Below are 26,893 nucleotides of genomic sequence, written 5' to 3' on the forward strand. Positions count from 1 at the left end.
TCACACAGCACTGTCTGTGATGGAGTTTTTAGCCAGTAAACAAATAACTGTACTGGAACACCCTCTCTACTTACCTGATCTGCCCCTCAGTGACTTCTTTCCTTACCTGAAAATAAAGGAAATATTGAAAGGAAGACATTTTGATGACATTCGGGACATCAAGTATAATGCAATGACAGCTCTGATGGCCATTCCAGAAAAAGAGTTCAAAATTTCTTTGAAGGGTAGACTAGGTGCTAGCATCAGTGCATAGATTCCCAAGGGGAGTACTTCAAAGGTGACCATAATGATATTCAGCAATGAGGTAGGTAGAAGTTTTTCTACTCTGAGATTGCGAACTTAATCGTCAAACCTTGTATACATCACTATATTCATGTCTGCTCTCGACCCATTGTTGCTATATCCTCAGAAATACTAATTCTTAAAAAGATTTCATCTTAGAAAAAAATGTTTAAAAACACTTTTTAAGAATTATTTTGTCTAAAAACTAGACCCTTACTAATTAACTTGCAAAGTTGTCATTTTTCATTTTAACCTGCAAGCAAAATCCTAAGTGGCATCTCTCCCATACTTTAAGCTAATGTGAGCATCATAATAGATAGCTATCCTTCTTCTTTAAGGACAAGATGGTGACTTTGGGACACTTTTAGTAACCAGGAATGCAAAATGCAGGCTCAACTTCAGTTGTATCCACAGGTTATCTTGTTAGTATGAAATAAAAGAAAGGCTGAAAGGGATTAAAAAGAATAAGAACTAGGTTTGGGAGACAAATTGAACTATATATCCTCCAGAAAATAAAAGTGGACAATTTAGACCTATTAAAAATATACAGAGACAAAAAAATTGACTTCTGGTTACTGTTGTACACAGAGAAACATGCTTTAGGTGAAAATCACCAGGATTATTTTATTGCTTGAGCATTTGGAAGACATTTATTTTCCACTGTTCCCATCAGTAGCTGAGTATTTAAGTCATTAGTGAGAACCATAAAGGATTTTCATTGGCAGCATATTTCTTCTCTACCATCATTCCCACAAAAAGAAAGCATATTATAATGGATACCTTGTGATAACCCAGTTTTATTAGATATGAATGCACCAAAAATCCAGCAAAGAGTACTTTCATGGTGATTGCAACAAAACTCCTGTAATTAAAAATCCATTGGACACAGCAGGCTCATTTTACATAGACATTGTGTTGAGAATCCACAAATAGAAATACCCTCTAGGTCTGTCTTGACTGAACAGGTAAACTGAAATTGTATAGCAGGCTAAGAATTAGGGAGAGCATCATCAGGCTACATCTACGAGAGGTGCAGCTTGAACACTAAAACAAAACAATAAATTGGAAGCAGATGTAAGCACCTTGACCTATGACACAAAAATCCTTGAAAGTTCATGGTCTTTAGGTTTTATAATATCGAAATTAGACCAAATTCATCTGAACCAGGCCTCTAGAGAAGTTTTGCCAGCCTTGATGTGTAATTTCCGGTACTCTCCCTTGGAGATGAACAAGCCAGATGACTCAGCCAGACTTTGCTGAATAGGAAGTTGTATTTGCTGCCTCCACCTGAATAGCTGAAAAGAAAAAGAATTTAGAGACTTAAGAAAGAAACCTACTTAGGGAAGGTCAGATAGCCTTGGGGTAAGTATCCAGGCTCAATACTTATCTTAACCCATTGCTTTCAAGCATTTAAAGTTTTTCAGTGATTTGGCATGATAGAGTCAGGCACAGGAAGTATATTGCCAGTCTTTTATCCACTACAGATCACAAAGAGGAGTCACTTTTTGATACGCTTCAGTTTTCAGGAAAAATTTACAATGAACACTATCTCAAAGCAAAACGGAAATATTTCTCAGTGTTGGAAGAAGGAGTTTCCCTTGACTCCTAACAGGGTGATTGTGAAAAATCAAATGTGTTTGTTCAAGGAAACGCACACTGAACAATGCAGAGTGCACAAAAGCAGTGTGTGGTGACTTGCTCACACTCGGCCACTCTCCACGCGGCCCACCCATTGCAGCCTTTAAAGGCTTTGTCACTTGCTCCCACTTCAGGGAAATCCCTCATTGCCTGCCCTCCAGCTGGTACACACCTTCATCCTGTAACGCCCAACACAAACATCCTGTGGTCCTGAAACCCTCCCACACAGAGCCCGTAGCTACCCTGTTTCCCCGAAAATAAGACCTAGCTGGACCATCAGCTCTAATGCATCTTTTGGAACAAAAATTAATATAAGACCCAGTCTTGTATTATATTATGTTAGATAAGACCCGGTCTTATACTAAAATAATACCGGGTCGTATATTAATTTTTGCTCCAAAAGACACATTAGAGCTGAGGGCCCTGCTAGGTCTTATTTTTGGGGAAACACAGTACCTCCTCCATAACCCTGGGATCCATCACTCATGCTCACCTCTGTTACAGTCCTTACCTTCTTTCTATATTCTGTAGTGTACCTGCTTCAGTGCCTGGTATGGCACCAGAGTTAAACAGGACTGTACAAGACTGCTTCCCAAATTAATTCCTATAGTTTCAGAATATCCTGAATTAACTAACTCTATCTTCACAAATATTTATTAAGCAAACATAAATATGTATTATCATTTTAAATCATCAACTAGAGTTGGATAAAATTATTGTGCCATTAGAAGTGGAAGTTTTAAATAGAAAAAGAGATCTATAATTCTACTACTTCAAGGTTTAGTTTTTAAAAACATTTTATCCATCTTCAATTTCCACAAGCATGCATACTCCTTACATAGTTATAATGATAATATCTAGTTAGTTTTATATTCACTTTTTACTTAATGTATTATAAACATTCTCATATTGCTACATAGCTTTAGGATTATCATTTAAATAGTTGTATCACATTCCAGTGAGTATATGTAATTTAGTTAACTTAATTTGGCATATTGTATTTTGCTTATTGCTCTTTATCACTATTTTGGATAAGGCCCAAGAGACTGTTAAATATTAGGGTTGCCTTGTAGCAGAGCATTTTCTTAGGATTCTATGCCCAAAAGAGCAGGCCAGGGAGATTCATATAGTTTTGGTATTTGAAATAAATGCTTTCTGAAGGAGTTCACTCTGCCAACAAGAAGAGTTTTACTTCCATTTCATCTTTTGGTGTGTTTTTGCTGAATTAAGTGGTGTTCCTGGTATTCACTTCTTGGAGGAAGGCTCAACTTTTGTTTCCAATGAGCTTTTCTTTTACCAGTTGTAGCTCCTCCCATGAGAATTGTCTGCTCTTGAGCTTTGTTTTGCTGTTGTTTGGCTTGATTTTGAAAGGGCTTTTTTTTTCTCGTTTTGTGTGTTTGTGTGTAAGTGTGTGAGTGTGAGTGTGTCCATTTACAAATTAAATATTACAGCTGACTTTCTTATCAATGTTCATGAACTCTTTGTGTAATATAAGTACCTAATCTTTTGTTGCACACACACACACACACATACACACAAAGTTAGGGAGGACATTGAAGGATAATTTTTGATGAAATGGAAGAGAACTGGCTTTCTGACCTCCTCTGTCATCTGTAAAGCAGAGTAAGCCTCTGAAGCTGTAGCCCTGCCCTCACTGAGTGATGCCTACACACCCCTGTGTGTCCTGCTTCCCCAAGTTGCCTCTACACTTCAGCAAAGATCAGGGGTGGGTCTTATACCTGGAATTTGAGGCTGTTGACTCAGTAAGGTGTGAGATGACCAAATCCCAACTGAGGACATGTGAAACAGGTTGTGAAACATTTTCATCATCAAAGAAGAGTGTATTTACTCATAAAAATTCTCTTCTGTGGTCACTGCTCTTTAGGAAGAACGAGAGAGACTACAATTTGACATTTGTCTAAGCTCTGTTCCAGGTATCTATTGCTGAATAACAAACCACTCCAAATTTAGTGATATAATACAACAATAATTTATTTTCATCATTATTATCATCATCATTATCATTATATATCATGGTTGACTGGGCTCAGCAAGATGGTTCTCTCAGGCTATCTCATGGTTACAGTCAGAGGGTGGCTGGGACTGGAAACTCACACATCTGGAGGTTTATGCTACTTGGTCAGCCAAAACACTTACACATGGACTTTCTATGTGTACTGGGCTCCCTCACAGCATGGACACTGTGTTCCCTCATAAACTGTCACTTATATTATCTTCTGTTATTCAAGGTAACCAAAGCACCTTCCCAGGTTCAAGGGGAGGAAACATTCATTCTACCTCTTAATAGGCTCTAGAAAAGCATGTGGGACTAAAAATATTGTTAAACCATTTTGGAAAACGCAACCTGTCATGAGCCATTTAGGAGATCCTCCTGACAGCAGCTTCCTTAGTCTTTGGCAGGCACCATTCCTCCCCTCCCACTTAGATAGCTTCTCTCGGGCTCACTCCACCCCTCCCACCATAGCTGTACTCCCTGAGTTCCCGCAGAACATCCCAGACAGGCACCCTCCCCCTGCCCCACAACCTCCCCACCACAGACATGAACGCAAGTATTGCTCTTTATAATTGTTTCTGCATCCTTGACCCTGCCCACATTTTCTTATGAGATCTTCTCAGGAATGCCGCACAGTAACTGCTGTAGGAAGGTGTCTTCTGCCAGGTGTTAACAGTGAATGGCTGAGTCTCTCTAGATAAAATAAAATGTGCAGAAAGCCCCTAGACCAGTGATTCTCAAACCTAAATGGAGATAATACTACCTAAAGAACTTATTAGAAATTCAGGTTTTTATTTTGCTTCAATTTCTGTAATTATAACAATCACCCAAATGATTTTTTTGCAAGTGGCCTGGAGACCACACTTAAGAAAAAAAAGAAAAAATCCTTGTTAAGGTCAAGGAAAGAGGTTACTGTTTTTCAGAAATCCTGCCACAGCACACCTGGACTGTGTAATGGTGGGTCCCCTTTGCCCACATCTTGGATTGCACTTGCAGACCTAGTTATTCATTGCTACCTGGACTCTTGACCTCCTCCTCCACTTCACTCCCCTTTCTTCACTCCCATATCTCTGAGTGCAAGACCCATATAACAACATTCTCCTGGCTATTGTCACTTGCATGACCTTAAGGAGCCCCATGTCACTATGCCCAAATCCACACGAAAATCTTTTCTCCCCACCTGGTTGGCACCTCCACCTACCTGGTCTAAGTGGAAGCCTTTAACGTCACAATTCTCCCTTCCCTCTTTAACCTCCATATCCAGTCAGACCCAGAATCCTATTGATTCTACATATAAAATTATTATAAATTCTGTCCTTAAATATGTCTTGAATTTGGCCCCTACTCTCATTCTTGCTGTGCCTTAAGAAAAAGGGAATCTGAATCCTAGTCATGTACCTTGGTAGGCTGAGAGCTATCGGGCAAAACAGAGGTGATATGGGGAGGAGAAAGGGGGCTGCTTAGAGTAAAGGAAGTGGAGCTGGGCAAAGAGAAATGAGACAGCTGGATATCTGCCTAAAATACAATGTGAACTAGACAGAGCAAGCTATCAAGAGCAAGGGAGGATTTGGACATTTCTGTGAGTATTTTGCAGGCAGATAGAGGTGATCTGAGTATCCTTACAGCATGTGGGAGTCCCTCTCCCTCAGCAGTAGGCTTAGAGACCAACATGGTCCACAACCCCTTTCACAGCTCCAGCCTGGGCTGGTGCAGTAGTCCCCAATGGCTGTACCCAGCTCCATGCTCTTCTCCTCCAGCGCATTCTCCTCAGATGGGGGACATCATTTTCAGCATATAGCTGAACCTGTCTGTCTTTTTCAGCAGCTACCAGCCGCCACATCAGTCATTTTCAAAGTTGGTCCCTGGACCAGCAGCCTCAGATTACCTGGAAACTAGTTAGAAATACACATTTGTTCCTCCTCCACCAGGACCTACTGGATCAGAAAGACTCTGGGAGTGGGCCCAGGAGTCTGTCTTTTAAAAAGCCCTGCAGGTGATTCTGATGCTGCTTGAGTTGAGGAAAATGTGCCTGGAGAACAGCATTCAAACTGCTTCCTGGGCCACCTGCTAGGTGCTGTCTGCCTCCCCTGTGCTGCCCACGTATACTGATGCTTCCACCAAGCTGCTCAGAGTTCCCTGAGGGTGAACTCTTTGGGGCATGTTATTTTCACTATGTTCTTTCCCTGCAAGCTCCCCAACAAGTTTGTACCCTGATTTCAAAAGGGATGTACCTTAGGTGTTTTCTCACCTGTGTTCACACCTTGTTTACACATCTCGGACAGCTTTTTCACATTGTTAGAGTTATGGTTTGCTTAGAGTTCCATTCTTAGAGTTGCTTTGTGTATGTTCAGAGTGCGATATCATACTTTTTTTTCATTAGTTTCAGGTGTACAAAACAATGTAATATACATTTATCATTTATATCCCTCACACAGTGATAATCCCCCTCCCCCCATGTACTGCCCCTCTGACATTGCATATAGCCATTACAGTTCCACTGTCCCTATTCCTAATGCTGTACTCCACTTCTTGTAACTATATATATATATAAAATTGTAGTTGACATTCATTATTGTTCAGCTTCAGCTTCAGGCGTACAGTGCAATGATCAGGCATCTACATCATCCCTGAGGTATCCGGAGAAATCCAAAACTCTAATTCAAAAAAATTTATGCACCCCAGTGTTTATTACAGTGCAATATCATACTTTGATCTGAAAGTCCAGCACAGAGCCTGGGCATATTGGAAATTACTTAGTAGGTACCTGGCAAGTTGACTTACTGGCTGACCAACTGACTAAATCCCCAACTTGGGAAGAAAAATAAAATGAGCCTTTGAATAAGCAGAAAATATTTGTCTACCAAAACATTTATTTTTCCGTTAGCATGCTTTTAGTGTGTAATATTACCACAACCCCTGTTAGTCATATCAGTTACCTGTAAAATAAAAATAAGTGAGTAGAACTATTATTCTAGTTTGTAGACTTATTACAATAATGTAGGATAATTTGATATCTTAATTGTAACATTTTAAATTATTTCCCACAGCCTTATTTTAGACTTAGCCAGATTTTGTTTGATGCACAGTATAGGCTAATTTTTTTATGATTAGCTATTATTTGTGTTGATTTTTTAGAAGTTACCATCCTTGAAACTCATCATAGCTTACAAAACAAAGAAAAGTCAAATCATCCAGAGATACTGGTTTTGCTAATGGTTTTGGCTCTCTTGTGAGAAATTTAAGCATTTTTTTCCTGACATTCAAGACTTCACAGATTTCCTCAATTATCTGAGTCAAAGAACCATCCCCCAACAAACCAATAAACAGAAGTTAACTCCTGTCTTTCCATTTTCTGATGGAAAGGTATCAAAATATTCAGCGAACCATTGCAACAGAGAGGCCCGAAGAAGATTCTGGCAGCCAAAGTTGTGAGCAAGTCCTAGCAGGAGGCAACGGAGGAGGTGGCGGGAATGACTCAGAGGCCGAATCTTCTCAGTCAAACTTAGGTATGAGCAGAGTGGTCCCCTGATTCCGGAATGGCATCCAGTGTTTGTGACAGTGTGGGAGCCCCTTGCCCTACCTTGTAGCATGGTGCTGCACCCTGGGGGAAAGAGAACAATGGCAAGGGCAGAGGTCAGAGTAGAGCAGAAAGAGGCAAGGTGCCAATAAAGTAAAGCAGACAGAAGTTTCCCACCAGGAAGTGAAGCAGAAGCAGATTCACATAAAGACGGCACCAGCGCCATGTCTTGGCGGTCTGCAGACAGAAGACAGGTGGACCTAGGGACTCAGGGCTGGTTTGCTATGATACTCTGTGCATGAGGCAATTTTTACAATGGCTTAATTACTTCTAGTTAAGTAAATTTATTTGTTGGTAGTTTGACTTTCCACTTATAAATAAAACATGCACTAATAAATTCACAGTCAACTTCAAAAGAGTCACATAACAAAACCACAAATAGGAATAATTATGGGTTTGCTTTTGGAATAAAATACAGTTCCCCTTGAAGGAGGAAGCTGGCAGTCAAGAGATTTTCCAATGAGCTTATTGTTGTGCACACTACAGGGGAGCGTTTTCACCAAACGCTGTAGGCATACACGGGGGGCCTGGTTGTCATTTCTTTTAATCTGACTGAGTGGAACTCAGTATCAGAGGATTTTCAAAAGGTATGGGAGAATGGCTTTCACTTTTAATGCCTGTAATGACATAAATGATCATAGTGACATCCTAATAATCCACTTTTTTAAAAATTGAGTTAAGTGATGGCATATTTATTTGTAAAAAGAAGGCTCAAAAAATAGTCTGAGCAAGCAGGCGCATGCTCCCAGTCTAGGCATCTTTGACAATGCAGAAGAGTGGACATTTTCATGTACTCTTTTACGTGCATGTACACAGTCCCACCAACAATTTAATTGCCTCCATTTTATTCATTTTATTAGATATACTAATTAAACTGACTAGGTTAGGTTTTTCTCTTAGTAATTTCTTTGTTCGACCTTCTGAGAGAGATGTGGTAAAGTGGCTGAGTAATTAGAAACTTGAGGAACAAAGGAGCAGAACATTTATTTCTGGGTTTGGTATCAGATCTGTTGGCATTTGCTGTGTAACAAACCATCCCAAAGTTTTGTAGTTTAAACTCACAGCCTTGCATTTATCCCACAGTGCTGCAGGGCACCAATTTGAGCAGAGCTCAGCTGGGTGATTCCTCAGGACGCCACGAGGTGCAGGCACGCATCTTGGTCAGCTGTCAATCAGCCATGGGGAGTCTGCCCTGAGAGAGTCTCAGTTGATGTACCTTGTCCCTGCCCCCATGGCTTCCCATCTTGCACCAGCCTAGCCCAAGTTTGTTTTCACAGTGGTGACAGAGTTCTGAGTGAGAGTGGGAACACACAGGCTTCTTGAAACCCTGGCTCTGAACCTCTGTCATATTCTGTTGGTTAAAGCCAGATACACAGCCAGCTAAATTCAACAAGAGGATAAGCTGCAAAGTCTCCCCTTTGGGTGTGCAGATGGGTGTGGATGCAAGTAGGGTAAGAATCGGGGCCCTTTCTGCAAACAACCTATCAAAACTATGATTTGTAAAGAAAATAAGAAAAAAAGTCATTGGCATAAAAGGGACAAGATATTCAAGCATTTGATCCTTACTGAAGTTATACAGGAAAACTAGAAAATAATGGTTCTTACCTGACATACACAAAGTGATATGACTCCTGGTCAGATCTCTGTGACACTTGGTCATATGATTGTGACATCCGGTCACATCACTGACTCCTAGTCAGATTACTATTAAAAACAACAGTTCACTCACTTAAACAACTGTTTAAGTGAAGGCTTGTGTTCTACTGGTGTGCAGAGAGCAGTACAGTGTTAAAAATGACTTTCTTCCAAAGCACTCTTGTTTTGCTTCACTTTTTCCAGATCTGAGGAGAGAAGGGTCACTTTCTCCAGTGAATTCACAAAAAATCACCTTGCTGCTGCAGTCCCCAGCGGTCAAATTCATCACCAATCCTGAGTTCTTCACTGTACTGCATGCCAATTATGTGAGTGCTCCAAAATACAGAGTGAGCCTAGTCTGGCTTCCATCAAGATCCAAAACACAACTTTCCATTGGCATTAGGTGATCAGCGTGTTTGATGAAACATTTTCTCTTGCAGAAATGTAGGAGAGAGACTGAGGGGACTGGAGGCTAATTCAGCTGCTCGAGTGAGAGATGACCAAGGCCTGCCCTAAGGAAGGGGCTGGCCACAGGGAAGGGAAGGACTCAGTGCAGGATAGATTTCTGTGCAGAATCAGTAATGGTGTTTGATACCACTGTGGTCAAGGAGGCTTGGGAAATGAGGACTCAAGAAAGTCTCAGTCCTTTTTGCTTTGGACATCTGAGTTAGGTGCTGACTGCATTAGGCAGATGCAGTAGTTTGATGAGGTGACAAAGGTTATGGCAAGGGGAGGAGGAGATCGTTTTTAGCAGGTTATATCTGAGAAGCCTCCGGGACATAGAGTGGTTAGACCCAACTGCCCAGTGATGCAGGGGTGAGTGCCGAAGGGGGCACAAGGATGTCAGAAATTGATGCCCTTAGCATGGGGCACCAGAGGCCCTGGTCCAGCAGGAGCCACCGTATCAGCCTACTTTGGCTGCAAGCAGTCTTTCATTTCATCACTCACACATATACACACACACACACACATACCCACACACAGTATCCACATGTATCATAAAATTGTCATTTGCACAATTAGAAAAGCTTGAAACTTATTTCTATTTTTTTTTCATTTGTCCAACTCCTCCACATACAAACATTTCTACACAAGATTCAAAGGAGTGACAGACCTCTGAAGTCCTGCCTTAAATCCCAGGAACCCTAAATTAATACTCCTTGTTGTAGACAGGTAAGAGGAACAAGGGCAGACCTGTGTAGTCAAAGAAGGATCCATGAAGGAGAGACAGGAGTGATGCTCAGAGAGATAGAGCGAGACTCAAGAGAGCCAAGCTGCTGAGACAGAGGGTGGAAAGAGGAAGGAGGGGAGCCTTGACATGCAGGCGGAGGCCCACTGTGTCCAAAGCTGCAGAGGAGCAGGTAGAGCCTGGATCTCAAACAGGTCCCTGTGTGTTTATGGATGCTCATTTAATTTTTGAGAAACATCTCTGCTTCGGAGGCCACCTCCTCAAGGCTCACAATAAGTTCCTGTGTAGCAATCACATTACATCACACCGAGGTGTTCACAGTGTACTCGGTCTGTGTTTTTCCTAATTCCCTCCTCCCTACCCGAATGGGCTATGACCCCATTTCAGAATGCCTACAGAGTCTTCACCAGTAGCACCTGCTTAAAGCACATGGTTCTCAAGGTCCGGCGGGATGCGCGCAATTTTGAACGCTACCAGCACAACCGGGACTTGGTGAATTTCATCAACCTGTTTGCAGACACGCGGCTGGAATTGCCCCGCGGCTGGGAGGTCAAAGCGGACCAACAGGGAAAGGTAAGTGTGACTGCTGTGTGGGCCTTTCATTAAAAGGGTTCTTTCCTTGAAGGAGAAGACAGTGAAAACGTGGGGAGCGAGATTGGTGAGGAAAGGAGAGCCTGTGTGTTTGAGATGTGCCATTGGCCACCAAGGGGAAGGGAGGAGTGACTATCCACAGCAGGGTTTCTGTCCTGTGTATTGTACAATGGTTGGCAGCACCCCTGACCTCTGCCCACTGAGGCCAATAGCATCCCCACCAAATTGTGACCTTGCTAGATATCCCAGGGGGAAGGAAAGGGGGCGCGGCAGAATCACGCCTATTGGAGAACTACTGTCTACATTTTTTTTAAATTTAGGTTTGGAATTTGAAACCAGATTCTGTTCAATGACTTTTCTACTGTTTTGCCTTCTTAAACTGCTAACTCTCAGGGAATAAAATTATTAGTTAAATTGGGAATGATATTATTAGATTACTCATTATGGTTTCTCTAATAAGCCTTCAGATTTCATTAAAACAACCTGGCAAACAGTGATGGGATGGTTTGAGCTTGTGTCATGTAAACTGGCTTGCATTTTGACTTTGTATGACCTTAACCCAAACTGGTCCTTTCCAGCAGTGACCTAGAAGCCTAGCTGAGTTAACTAAAGTGAGAATGTTTTTTCTTAATCGCCATCAGTCATCTCAATGTATTTACAAGACAGGCTAAAAGTTTCCTAAAAAACTATTCCTGTGTGATCTTTTGTAAAGTTTGGTAGAGCACACCCCTCCTCTTTAATGTCAAAGGACCAGAAGCTTCTCCAGCAGTCATGTCTCTCAATGGAGAACTGCATTTCACAGTTCCTTTTGTTACTGGGAAAGGCCGTTTTCCTCAGTTCTTGTCTTCTTGAAGGAAAGAATTCAGTGAAAAGACAGAGTCAGGTAGGCAAAAGCAACAAAAGGTTTATTAGAGAGGCAAGTACACTCAGAGGCAAGACATGGAGCGGACTGACCCAAGGGTGGGTAGCAGCCTCTGCTTGCATTGGGTGACAGCTTTTAGTCTTGTAGGTAGGATATTTCTCCTCTCTCTCCCGCACCTCCCCTGTTTTCTAGCCTTTCAGATCTGTTTCTACGGTGCAAACATGAACCCGCCAATTTCCCACAATCCATTTGAAAGGCCATTAAGCCTGCCCAAACCGCAATGCGGACATACTTGCCAGCTTTGGCTCTACTGAGCGCATGCTCTGAGATCTGGAAATAGGGTGATCTCCAAAGGCACATTCGGCAGGGGATAGTTCCTCTTCCTCCTGCTCATCTCTACCTTCCTGCCTACTCTTATCACTTTCCTCTGTGACTGTGAACCTATAAAGCTACAGCTCCCCAAAGTGAGTTGCTGGGGTTTCATTGTCCCCTGGGAGCGACAAACCCCTCTCCCACACACCCTTTAGCATGACTCAGTACCTGGACTCTTTGGAGTGTGTGTGGAAAAATTGTGTCCACTAGTGCAGGTCCATTAGTACATGGAAGCTCTATGACCAGCTCCTCTGTAGTTGTGAATTAATTGCTTAGCAGAAAAGACACCGGAGCCAGAATCTGCTCCCTAGGACCTTCTCATTTGCTGATGTGTCCTCCACTGGGAGAATGACAGTGATTGATACTATGAGGACTTGCTGAGATGTGTTAGGGTGGGAAATAAAGCATGAGCCAAACAGAAAGTAAAGGATCAGCGCTGGGGTGTACCTGCCTCTTCTCAGTGGTCTGCAGTGGTGGCCTATTTGCATTTATTGCTTAACCAATATGCCAAGAGGACACCATCATGAATCAATGAGCAGAAAGGCAGTGTTTATTATGCCAAGAGCACACAAACCGGTTGCTTAGCCTTGGATTTCCATGACTGAAGCTTTCACACCAGGATACAAACAGCAGGGAGCCCATGGAATGCAGGAAGGCCCTAAATGCAATCAGCCCTGGTCCTCCATGGTACATCCTACCTCCTGGTCATCACACCAGCAGAAAGCACAGCAATTGTGACATTCACGGAGAGATTTAATCATTTTTAAATGCATATTAGGGAATTTATTTCTGAAATGCATGTTAGACATTTTCCCTTTAATTCTGTTTAGTGAGATGGTATCATATACAAGAAAGAAAAAAGTATGAATTTGAAATGGGAAGACTTGAGTTCTGCTTTCAGTTATAATACAAACTAACTGTTTGACTACAGACACACACACACACACACACACACACACACACACAAAAGGGTCTCAGATTTCTTATTAACTGAATACACACACAAACTCACAGTTAGCAGACAAAATTTCTAAAAGGCCTACCATGTACTGAATTCTTAAATTTGAAATGTGCTGTCACAATCCATAGAGTAGGGAGGAACAATGGAAGATGGGGGCGGAGGGAAATAGAGATAGGAGGACTGTGTACCAGGACTGGTCCATCCCATGCTAAACATGTGACCCTGGGCAGGTCACTTCACCTCTCTGGGTCTCATTTTGCTTATCATAAGTAGCAATAATAATGTTTGCCTTAACTTCGTGATTTTATAATTGACATAAAAAGTAAATAAGTTAATGTGGGAATCTGCTTCTTGTTTTATCAGCACATTCAGAGATGACAACCTTTACTTTTAGTATACACTGTGGCAGGAATACAAGGGCTGAGTTCCAGCTGTTTGTTATCTTTGCATGCATAATCATCTCCACAAAGGGCCACAGAGACAAAGACTTAAGCAAAGAACAAAATGTCATCTGACTGATCTGTCATTTTGAAAGTTTGAGAGAGGAGGACACAGGATACAGCCTCCCACCCAACTTTGGTAGCGATTGCTTGTGGGCCTCAAGTGGGTTCCAAGGCTGAGCCAAGGAGGGTGGTTATTATCCATAGAGATGGTGAGGCTGAGAGTGTGGGATGGAAAGGATTCTGACTAGGGAAGGCATGAGATGGAAGCAGGAATGAAAACAACAAAATGAGAAGGGACCTATGAAGTAAACTACTACATGAAATAAATAGAATCACAATCTGAGAAAAATCATATCACATAATATAATTTTCTTCAGAAAATAGAAATAATTTTAAAAATATATCTGCTTATCATCCACAAAATGACACAAGGGCACATGGCTTTTATTGAGCAAGAATAAGCCATAAACAAAGAACAAGCTGAGAGGAAGCAGATATAAGAAAATAGAGCTAGCATATGATCTATCAATTCTACTTCTGGGTGTATTTAAAAAAAGAATTGAAATCTCGAAGTGATATCTGTACTCCCATGTTCTTTGCAGCATTATTCACAATAGCCAAGATATGGAAATAACCTAAATGTTTGTTTATGGATGAATACATAAACAAAATGTGGCATATACATGCAAAGGATTAGAGGTCCAAATTTCCATGTATAAAACAAATGAGTGATGGGGATATACTGTATAGCATAGGAAATATAGTCAATAATATTGTGATAGTGCAGTACTGTATCAGATGGTTGCTAGACTTATGATGATCACTTCTTTACCGTATTTGCCAGTGTATAAGACGACTGGGCGTATAAGACGACCCCCTAACATTTCCACTCAAAATACAGAGTTTGTTATATACTCGCCGTATAAGACTACCCCCTCTTCCGCACACCTTCCACACACCAAATAACTTTCAGTTTAAAATTTGCATCATACTTCTTTCTTTTGGCTGGTGCCATGATAGGGATGATAGGGGTTTGACTGGTCGACATTTTCTATGCTGTACTGTACAATGGTGCAGTATTGTGGTTGGCTGTTGGCTGTACACAAAGCCTGATTTGATTGGTCCCTGCTCCCTGTTTGCCCGCCCTGTCACTATAGCAGTCTGGTCCACCCTTGCATCAGCATCTCCCTGGGACCTCACTAGTGCACAAGTGCGAGCTCTTCAACATTCTAACAGGCACCATGATAGCTCAAAATCGCGAATCTTCAATGCATATGTAAAGAAATATACGGTAACCCGAATTTACCACACTCGCAAAATCGCACACAGCCGACCATACACCCAGTATGGTATCGCGATTCGCGATTTTGCGCTATCATACTGGGTGTATGCTCGGCTGTGTGCGATTTTGCGAGTGTGGTAAAATCGCATAACAGCAAAATCGCATAACAGCCGAGCATACACCCAGCAGCGCTGCTGATGCCTGAACGGTATGTGGAATGAAGTGGGCGGGCATCGGGAGGCCACTATGGCACGGGGCAAGCACTATGGGCAGTCTATCTGAAGTGTACCTGGCGTATAAGACGACCCCCCCACTTGGAGGCATATTTTTCGGGGCCAAAAAATCGTGTTATACGCCGGCAAATACGGTAAATCTATAAATGTTGAATAACTATGGCGTACACCTGAAACTAACATAATATTGTATGTTAGGTGTATTTTAATAAAAATCTTAAAAAATAAAAAAGTAAAAAGAGGAAATTCTGAAACATTCTACAGCATGTATAAACCTAGAAGACATTATGTTAAGTAAAATTAGCCAGTCACAGAAGGAACAAATACTGTATGATTCCACTAATATGAATATCCAAAATAGTCAACCCCATAAAAACAGAGTAGAATGATGGTTGCTAAGACTGGGGGAAAGAGAAATTGGGGAGTTTCTGTTTAATGGGGATAGTTTCAGTTATAAATGACAAATAAGCTGTATAATTTCATGTCTATAATTAACAACTCTGTATTCTGCATTTAAAATGAGTTAAAAGAAGGGAAGTTCCAATCAAGATGGTACAGTAGGTAAACATTGTGTTTACTTTTTCTCACAACCACATCAAATTTACAAGTAAACTACAAAAAAACCATCACTGAGAATTGCCTGAAATCTTGCTGAACCTCAGCCCTACAACTAAGAACATAACAGAAGCAGCCACCTCAAGACTGGTAAGAGGGGCAGAGATACAGAATGTTGTCCCACACCCACATGCGACCATTAAAAATTGGGAGGCATATCTCAGTTGTGGAGATCCCTTCCCCAGAGGAGTGAGGGGTCCAAGCCCCTCTCCAGCCCAGGATTCCAGTGCCAGGAAGAGAAGTCCACATAATTTCTGGCTGTAAAAGCCAGTGTAGATTGTGACTAAGTGAGATGGATGGAAGCTGGAGTCCCAGGCACTCCTCTTGAAGGGACCATGTGCAGACTTGCTCACCACCAGAATCACTCACTCTGAGCACTGAGGCAGCACCTAGAAAGGTGGCAGGGATATATTGTGGGGAACTGAGTTGTCTGGCTTAGTACAGGGCTGGAGGGGCAGCTTTCTCGTGGACAGAGGAGCTGATGGAGGCCATTGTTTCTTTGTTGAGCCCTGCCCCTTCCCAGCATGCAGACACAGGCGGCTGCCATATCTGAGTCTCCATCAAGCTAGCTAACACTATTTGTTTGCCATACCCTGGTGATTCTAGTCCCCACCCCACCCACCCTTCGGACACACCCAAGCCACTTCCAGTGGCTTTCTCATACAAACTGCCTCCCTTGGTTCATGATGCACTTTCCTAGGGTCTCTCAAAGGTTTGCAAAACATAGGCAAGCAGCATCTGACATGAGCATTTCATGTACCTCTGGCTGAGTAGCTCTAAGAGAGCACTAGCAGTAGCCAGCCTTGATTCAAAGCTTGGCCTCTCAAGGCACTTCCAAGCATGGCATGAGCAGTGGCCAACTGTGTATTTATTTGTGGCTCCTGCCAGGTGGCCCCAGGTGGGGCATGGGGTCAGCTGAACTTGACCTGCAATGGGTCCCCTCCTAAGGTTCTCTGTGGCTGCCCCCCCCACCAATAGCCAGCTTTCAAATGAGCTGGAGCATCACTGAGCCACCTCCAAGGGCAACACACCCAAGGGGCAGATTGGGCAGGCACCAGAACCCTATTGAGGTAGATCCTGTTCTTCGGGGTCAGCCCCTGCAACACAACTCCTCCACTGTAGTCAAGGCCAGTCCTCACAACCAATAAGCCCAAGGGTCAATCCCTCCAATTGACCTGCAAACAGCAACCAAGGCTCAACTACAAGAGGAGGGCTCAGACAACTGACACAAGGGACATATCTGGAGCGTGTGGCTCAAGGAACTAGGAAGACTGCACCACTGAACCCCACAGCACACCTACTACATAAGACCACTCTACTAAGACTTGAAGACATAGCAGCCCTAACAAATACATAGAAAGAAACACAGGGAGGCAGCCAAAATGGGGAGACAAAGAAATATATCCAACTAAAAGAACAACAACAAAAAGCTCTAGAGAAAAATAAATAAATAAATAAATAAATAAATAAAACTAACTAACTAACTAACTAGAAGGAGACAAACAGCCTACCAGATGCAGAGTTCCAAACACTGGTTTTAAGAATGCTCAATGACCTCAGGGAGAACTTCAACAAAGAGATAGGAAACATAAAAATGGAAATAGAAAACATAAGGAAGAACGAGTCAGAAATGAAGAATATATTAACTGAAATGAAGAGTATACTACAGGGAATCAACAGTAGATTAGATGAAGCAGAGGATCAAATCAGTGATTTAGAAGATAAAGTAGCAGAAAATATCCAATCAGAAAAGCAAAAAGAAAAAAGAATCCAAAAAATTGAGGAGAGTTTAAGGGGTCTCTTGGACAATACCAAGGACAACAACATTTGCATCATAAGGATACCACAAGGAGAAGAGTGTGAGCAAGGAATTGAAAACCTATAGAAAGAAATAATGACAGAAAACTTTCCTGACCTGGTGAAGGCTATGGATATTCAACTCCAGGAAGTGCAGAGTCCCAAACAAGATGAAACCAAAGATGCCCATGCCAAGACACATCATAATTAAAATGCCAAAGGTTAAAGACCAAGAGAGAATCATAAAAGAAGCAAGAGTAAAGCAGTTAGTTACCTACAAGGGAGATTCCATGAGACTGCCAAATGATTTCTCAACAGAAACTTCGCAGGCCAGAAAGGATTGACAGGAAATATTCAAAGTGATGAAAAGCAAGGACCTACAACCAAGATGACTCTACCCAGCAAAGCTATCATTTAGAATCAAAGGACAAATAAAGAGCTTCCTAGATGAGAAAAATGTAAAGGAGTTGAACACCACCAAACCAGTATTACAAAGAATTTTACAGGGACTTTATTAAGACCAAAACAAAAAAATGAATAATAAAATGGCAATACATACATATCTATCAACAATTACTTTAAATGTAAATGGATCAAATGTTCCAATCAAAAGACATAGTGTGGGAAGGGGGTTATCACTTTGTGAGGGGTGTAAATGTGTAACTATTATATTGTTTTGTATACCTGAACTAATTTAAAAAATTAATTGAAAAAAGACAGAGTGGCTGAATGGATAAGAAAACAAGACCTTTGCATATGCTGTCTACAAGAGACTCACTTCAGATCAAATGACACACACAGACTTAAAGTGAAGGGATGGAAAAAGTTATTTCATAAAAATGGAAACAAACAAAAGCTGGCCTAGCAAATTTATACCAGACAAAATACACTTTAAAACAAAGGGTATAACAAGAGACAAAGAAGGACGCAGTAATTCCACTTCTAAGTATTTATCTGTAGAGACCCAAAACGCTGAATCCATACATTCATTGTAGCATTTATTTACAATAGCCAAGATATGAAAGCAACCTGGCTGTCCCTGAATTAATTAATTAATTAATTGATAAAAAAGAGTTGGTACATATATACAATGGAATATTACTCAGCCATTAGAAAGAATGAAATCGGGTGGGTGATGAGGGTAAAGGGGATCAAATATATGGTGATGGAAGAAGAACTGACTCTGGGTGGTGAACACACAATGGGATTTATAGACGATGTAATACAGAATTGTACACCTGAAATCTATGTAAATTTACTAACAATTGTCACCCCAATAAAATTAATTAAAAAAAAAAAAAGAATGAAATCTAGCCATTTGCAACAACATGGATGGACCTGGAGGGTATTGTACTGAGTGTAGTAAATCAGACAGCAAAGGACAAAGGTCACATAATTTTACTTATAAGTGGAATCTAAAGAACAAAATAAAGAAGCAAATATACAGAAAAAATTGATACAGAGAACATTTTGATGGTTGCCAGATGGGAGGGGTTTGGGGATAGGTGAAAAAAGGGAAGGGATTAAGAAATACAACGTGTTTCCGTTTCTCATAGACACAGACAATAGTTTAGTGGTTACCAGAGGGTAAAGGGGGTGGGGGGAGGGAGATGAGGGTAAGGGGGATCAGGTGTGTGGTGATGGAAGGAGAATTGACTCTGGGTGGTGAACACACAATGGGATTTATAGTTGATGTAATACAGAATTGTACACCTGAAATTATGTAATTTCATTAACAATTGTCACCCCAATAAATAAATTAAAAATAAAAGAAATACAACGTGGAAATTACAAATTAGTCAATGGATATAAAGTTAAGTTAGGGAAGTATAATCAATAATATGGTAATAACTATGTATAATGCCATATGGGTACTAGATTACAAGTAGTTAGGGGGATCATTTCTTAAATTATATAAATGTCTAACCACTACATTATACATCTGATATAACGTACAGCATAGAGAATATAGTCAATAATATTGTGATAGCATGGTACACTGTCAGATGGTGTTGGACTTATTGAGGTGATCACTTCTTTAGGTATATAAATGTTAAATAACTATGGTGTACACCTGAAAGTAATGTAATATTGTATGTTAGCTATATTTTAATAAAAATCTTTAAAATAAATAAAATAAAATTCTCTACACATACTTTGGAATGTCCTTTTAAAGTCTTATCAATATAAAGCCATGATAATGTGACAGTTACTACCAAAGAATAAAAATCAGACAAACTTTAAATTTCCCATCCATAAAAATATACAAATAGAACAATTACAGGTTATTGATGAAAAAAGTTGTAACACAATCATTCTATATCCAGACAAATTGGTATCATTCAAGCGTAAATACCTCATGTGGAAGATTTCAGAACTCACCATACTCTTTCACTCATCCTAAGAAAACATCAAAGCCATTCTCTAGAGAGCTCACAAATATATCAGAACAGGAAATCAATAATTGGAAAATCAAAGTATAAAATGACTGGTGGTATTTAAATAAATCAAATACATAAATATAAATGAAAATAATTGCTCTTAATATATATTTCAAAAACCTCAATAGAATATTGGAAATACCTAAAATAGAAAAGGAATAGTTGTATAGGATCATAATGGATCAATATTCCCAAATGAGAATGAAAAACATGAGGAAGCAAGGATACAGTGGGAGACGAGAACACGGAAAATTTTGCTAAGTTCCTGGTTGGTTGTAAGGGAGTCAAATTGGATCATTTGAAAACCAAAGGCTAAATATAGTTATCTGACAAACTGAAAAGGTAACTGCTTGTATCATTTAAAACATCATTTTATTCCCTTCCAAATTCTTATAAATAAATGAACATAATACACTTATATACCACACACACACACACACCACAGGGAAACAAAGAAAATGGAAATAATAAAACAAGATAACAAAGGTAAAGCCCAGCATAAAAGTTATGGGATAACTTTTATGGGAAATAGGATAAACCGAGGTACCAAAAAAAAAAAATTTCAGAATTGGAAACAAACAGATCTGACTTTTAAAAAGACATAACTAAGTAATGATTCAGAAAGTTTAAAAATAAAAGAATAAAAACTAATACAGTGGTTAAAACAAAACTCATATAAAGGAAATATCATATAATATCACATACAGGAAAGTTAAAATCCAGAATCAACTGGAGTAAAAGAAAGATTATACTAATATTTATTAATCAATGACACAAAATATACAATAATCATATACCTTAGGAGACAAATAACATCATATCATATTACGTAAAGAAAACTGAAAGAGAAATCTGAAAGGAAATGAAAGAAATGCAATTACCATAAGAAAATGTGTTTTTTTTTCTTTAAATTAAAGTTTATTGGGGCAACAATTGTTTGTAAAGTTACATAGATTTCAGGTGTACAATTCTGTAAAACATTATCTATATCTCACATTGTGTGTTCACCACCCAGAGTCAGTTCTGTTTACATCACCATATATTAGACCCCGTTTACCCTCTTCTAGAGCCCACTCTCTCCTTACCCTCTGGTACCCCTAAACTTTGTCTATGTCTGTAGAGTTTTTGTTCTTTCAGTTGTTTACCTTGTTCTTTTGTTGTTTTTGGTTTATATTACCACATATCAGTGAAATCATACGGTTCTCTACTAAAGAAGATACAAAGAAATGGAAAGACATTCCGTGTGCATGAATTGGAAGAATCAACATAGTTAAAATGGCCATATTACCTAAAGCAATACAAGATTTAATGCAATCCACATCAAAATCACAATGACATTTTTTTAAATAAATAGAACAAAACAAAAATCATCAGATTTATATGGAATCAGAAAAGACCCCAAATAGCCAAAGCAATCCTAAGAGAAAAAAATAATAATAATAAATAAATAAATAAATAAATAAATAAATAAATAAATAAACATACATTAGTTTTTGCTGAAAAAAAAAAAAAAGAACAATGCTGGTGGTATCACACTCCCTGACTGTAGTTTGTACTGCAGGGCAACAATAATCAAAACAGCATGGTATTGGCAGAAAAACAGACACATAGAACAATGGAATAGATTTGAAAACACAGAAATAAACCCACATAAATATGGACAGATATTTTTTGACAAAGAAGCAAAAAACATACAACAGAGAAAACACAGCCTCTTCAATAAATGGTGCTGGCAGAATTGGAAAGCAACATGCAAAAGAATGAAACTGGACTGCTATCTGTCACCATGTACCAAAATTAATTCAAAATGGATCAAGGCTGAAGCATAAGACCTGAAACAATAAACTGCATAGAAGAAAACATAGGTACTAAACTCATGGACCTTGGGTTCAAAGAGCATTTTATGAATTTGACTCCAAAGGCAAAGGAAGTAAATGCTAAAATAAATGAATGGAACTATATCAAACTTAAAAGCTTCTGCACAGCAAAAGAAACCATCGACAAAATAAAGAGGCCACCAACTGAATGGGACAAGTTATTTGCAAACAGTGCCTCTGGTAAGGGGTTAATATCCAAAATATACAAGGAACTGATACAACTCAACAACAAAATAACAAACAACTCCATTGAAAAATGGACAGAGGACCTGAAGAGACATTTCTCCAAAGAGGACTTACAAATGGCAAATAGACATATGAAAAAATGCTCAACATCACTAATCATCAGAGAAATGCAAATAAAAACCACAATGAGATATCACCTCACCCCAGTCAGAATGGCTATCATCAACAAGACAAATAGTAACAAGTGTTGGAGAGGCTGTGGAGAAAAGGGAACCCTTATACACTGTTGGTGGGAATGCAGATTGGTGCAGCCGCTATGGAAGGCAGTGTGGAGGTTCCTCAAGAAATTACGAATAGAATTACCATATGACCCAGCAATCCCTCTCCTGGGTATCTACCCAAAAAAATCTGAAAACATTTATCCTTAAAGACAAATGTGCTCCAATGTTCATTGCAGCTTTATTTACGGTTGCGAATGCATGGAAACAACCAAACTGTCCTTCGATAGATGAATGGATAAAGAAGTTGTGGTATATATACACAATGGAATACTATTCAGCAGTAAGAAAAGATGAAATAGGAACATTTGTGACAATACGGATGGATCTTGAGATTATAATGCTAAGAAAATGTGTTTTATATACATCAGTTTGACAGATTAAATAGACAAATAAGTCAGCATTTGAGTAATATAAATTTGTATTATGAAACTTACATTGTCTTTTGTTTAAAAATAATACTTTCATGGACTTTAATTATCTACAATTGTTTATTTGTCAATTATACCTTAGTAAAGGTGGAAAAAGATCTTGCATGAGTAGATAAGCAAAAGGTATTATAATTTATACAATGAAATATTATTCATCCTTTAAAAGGAATGAAATTCTAGCAAATGCTACAGTGAGGAACATTGAAACCATTATGCTAAGTGAAATAGACACAAAATGACAAGTATGGTATTTCATATGAGGGATCTAGACTAGTCAAATTCATAGAGACAAAAAGTAGAATAGAGGTTCACGGGGACTTGGGGCAGGAGGGAATGAGGAGTTGTTGTTTAATGAGTACTGAGCTTCAGTTTGGGGGATAGAGATAGATAGTGGTGATGGTTGTACAACAATGAAAATGGACTTAATGCCACTAAATTGTACACTTAAAAGTGATTAAAATAGGATACCTCCAGTCTTATTCTTTTTCTCAGGATTGCTTTGGCTATTCAAGTTCTTTTGTGATTCTATACAAATCTGATGATTTTTTTGTTCTATTACTTTAAAAAATGCCATTGTGATTTTTATGTGGATTTTCATTAAACCTGTATTTTGCTTTGAGTAATATGGTCATTTTAACTTTGTTAATTCTTCCAATCCATGAACATGGAATGTCTTTCCATTTCTGTGTCTTCTTCAATTTCTTTTAAAAATGTCTTATAGTTTTCAATATGTAGGTCTTCCATAATCTTTGGTAAGTTTATTCCTAGGTATTTTATTCTTTTTGCTGCAATTGCAAAACATTTTTTTTCATTTCCTTTTCTGAAATTTCATTGTTAGTATATAAGAATGCAGGGGATTTTTTATTTTGTAGTCAGCAACTTTACTTATTCATTGTTTTGTTTCTATTAGCATTTTGGTGGAGTCTTTAGGGTTTTCTATATATAGAGTCATGTCATCTGCAAAAAGTGAGAATTAAACTTCTTCATTTCCAATTTGGATGCCTTTTATTTCTTTCTTGCCTGATTGCTCTGGCTAGGACTTCCAATACTATGTTGAAAAGCAGTGGTCATAGGGAACAAACCTGTATTGTTCCTGAACATAGAGCAAAAAGTTTCAGTTTTTCATCATTAATTACGATATTAGCTGAGGGTTTGTTATATATGGCCTTTATTATTTAAGGTATTTTTCTTCTATACCCATTCTATTAAGTGTCTTAATAGGAAAAAAATGGATGTTGTATCTTGTCAAATGCTTTTTTTAGCATCCACTGACATAATCACATGGTTTTTATTTTTTATTGTATGTGGTTTAATAACATTGATCGATTTGTGTATGTTGAACCAGAGAAACAAAAATCAAAGCCGCATGGTATTGGCAGAAAAACAGACACAGAGCAATGGAATAGAATTGAAAACCCAGAAATAAACCCACATAAATATTGACAGATAATTTTTGACAAAGTATCCAAAAACATACAATGGAGAAAAGAAATCCTCTTCAATAAATGGTTCTGGCAGAACTGGAAAGCCGCGTGTAAAAGAATGACACTGGACTGCTATCTGTCACCATGTACCAAAATTTTTTCAAAATGGATCAAAGACTTAAGCATAAGACCTGAAACAATAAACTGCATAGAAGAAAACAGAAGGACTAAACTTATGGACCTTGGGTTCAAAGAGCATTTAATGAATATGACTCCAAAGGCAAAGGAAGTAAAAGCTAAAATAAATGAATGGGGTTACATCAAACTAAAAAGCTTCTTCACAGCAAAAGAAACCATCAACAAAACAAAGAGGCAACCAACAAAATGGGAGAAGAAATTTGCAAACAACGCCTCCGACAAAGGGCTAATATCCAAAATATATAAGGAACCCATACAATTCAACAACAAAAAGATAAACAATCCGATTCAAAAATGGGCAGAGGACATGGACAGAAACTTCGCTCGACTAGACATATAAACGGCCAACAGATACATGAAAAAATGCTCAAGTTCACTAGCTTTTAGGGTGATGCAAATCAAAACCACAATGAGATATCACCTCACCCCAGTCAGAATGGCTATCATCAACAAGACAGATAGTAACAAGTATTGGAGAGGCTGTGGAGAAAAAGGAACCCTCATGCACTGTGGGTGGGAATGCAGATTGGTGCAGCCACTATGGAAGGCAGTGTGGAGGTTCCTCAAAAAATTACTAATGGAATTACCATACGACCCAGCAATCCCTCTCCTGGGTATCTACCCAAAAAATCTGAAAATATTCATCCATAAAGACAAATGTGCTCCAATGTTCATTGCAGCTTTATTTATGGTGGCCAAGACATAGAAACAACCAAAATATCTTTTGATAGATAAATGGATAAAAAAGTTTTGGTATGGAATGGAATACTATTGGAATACTATTCAGCAGTAAGAAAAGATGAAATAGGACCATTTGTGACAACATGGATGGATCTTGAGATTATAATGCTAAGCCAAATAAGTCAGACAGAAAAAGTAGAGAACCATATGATTTCACTGATATGTGATATATAAAACTGAAAGCAACAAAAAAACAAGACAAACAAATGAAGGAACAGAAACTCACAGACATAGACAATAGTTGAGGGGTTACCAGAGAGTAAAGGGAGAGGGGGCTCTAAAAAAGGGTAAACAGGGTCTAATATATGGTGATGGAAAGAGAACTGACTCTGGGTGGTGAACACACAATATGAGATATAGATAATGTATTATAGAATTGTACACCTGAAACCTATGTAACTTTACTGATGACTGTCAATCCAATAAACCTTAATTTTTAAAAAAATTCTGAAAACATGTATCCATAAAGATATATGTACTCTGATGTTCATTGCAGCTTTATTGCCGGTCGCCAAGACATGGAAACAACAAAATGTCCTTTGATAGATGATTGGATAAAGAAGATGTGGTATATATACACAATGGAATATTATTCTGCCATAAAAAAAGACGAAATAATGCCATTTGTGACAACATGGATTAATCTGAGATTATTATGCTAAGTCAGACAGAAAAAGTTGAGGATCGTATGATTTCATGGGTATGTGACATATAAAACTGAAAATAACAGGAACAAGACAAACAAATGAAGAAACAAAAACTCATAGGCACAGATAGAGTAGTGGTGGTAGATGAGGGTAAAAGGGATATGATGATGGAAGGAGAACTGACTCTGGGTGGTAAACACACAATGTGATATATAAATGATGTAATACAAAATTCTATACCTCAAACCTATGTAACTTTCCTAACAATTGTCACCCCAATATACTTAAAAACAAAAACCAAGAAGTCAAGAATTATACAGAATTTACAGTTAAAGAGATCAATGTGTTAATAGAAAATAAAATTAATGTTAAAAAAATAAAGTTTCCTTTAACATAATTACCAACTTCCTATTTTACAATTGGACTCTAGTTTTCCTATAAAAATCAAGAACAAAAAGATTGCACCTGCCACATTTATTTAACATTGTTCTAGAACTTCTCACCAATATTACAAGAAAGGAGACTAAAGGTAAAAGGACCCTTGTAAAGGAGACAAGATTATCACTATTTGCAAGTTAAAAAGAAAGATGATATGCTTAGAAGAGTAGTTTATTTGATAGAAGCATTTAATATGACCAGACACAAGCCACATACATACCAATAATAGCTTTCCTAGATACCTCAATGATGGGTTACAAAACATAACAGGAAAAGAAGCACTCAGAATAGCAACAGACAATATTGAATATAAACTATCTTAACCAGAATATGTGTCTTTCAGGAAGACAGCTACAAATTTTACTCAGAAAAAAATAATCTTGAATAAAAAATCACCCTATGTTTAGAAATAGGAAATGGGTACATTCTGTATCATAAAGAATGATTTTTTCTCTAAAACCATTTGTAGTCTTAAGGGAGTCTAAAGAAAATGTCAGTAGAACTATTTTGTAACTTTATAAAATTAATATCAGTTCATCTGGAAAAATTAAAATAAGCAGGCAAGAATACCTAAGAAATTTTGGAAAAGATAAGTAATGAGAAGAAACTTGCCTTACCAACATTAATAATTGGAGCTGTGAAAATCCCACAGACCATTGGAAACTAATAAAATATTCCTGAAACAGACAGTGGTATTTATAAGAATTCATATGTAATTTATATGAAAATTCTTCATATAAG

The 26,893-nt window shown here is 38.8% G+C and overlaps 1 protein-coding gene across 6 annotated transcripts in view; it reads left to right on the forward strand.

Annotated features, from left to right (window-relative positions):
• HECW1 (HECT, C2 and WW domain containing E3 ubiquitin protein ligase 1) overlaps positions 1-26,893 on the forward strand; it is a 601,837-nt gene that overhangs the window by 467,369 nt on the left and 107,575 nt on the right. For all 6 annotated transcript variants that reach the window (XM_081079639.1, XM_081079636.1, XM_081079638.1 and 3 more), the window contains 3 exons: positions 7,298-7,440; positions 9,351-9,472; positions 10,723-10,908. In XM_081079639.1, the coding sequence (XP_080935765.1) occupies positions 7,298-7,440; positions 9,351-9,472; positions 10,723-10,908 (451 nt within the window). The remainder of the gene's footprint in view (positions 1-7,297; positions 7,441-9,350; positions 9,473-10,722; positions 10,909-26,893) is intronic.

The sequence above is a fragment of the Rhinolophus hipposideros genome (assembly GCF_964194185.1).
Source record: "Rhinolophus hipposideros genome assembly, chromosome: 18".
Lineage (NCBI taxonomy): Eukaryota > Metazoa > Chordata > Mammalia > Chiroptera > Rhinolophidae > Rhinolophus > Rhinolophus hipposideros.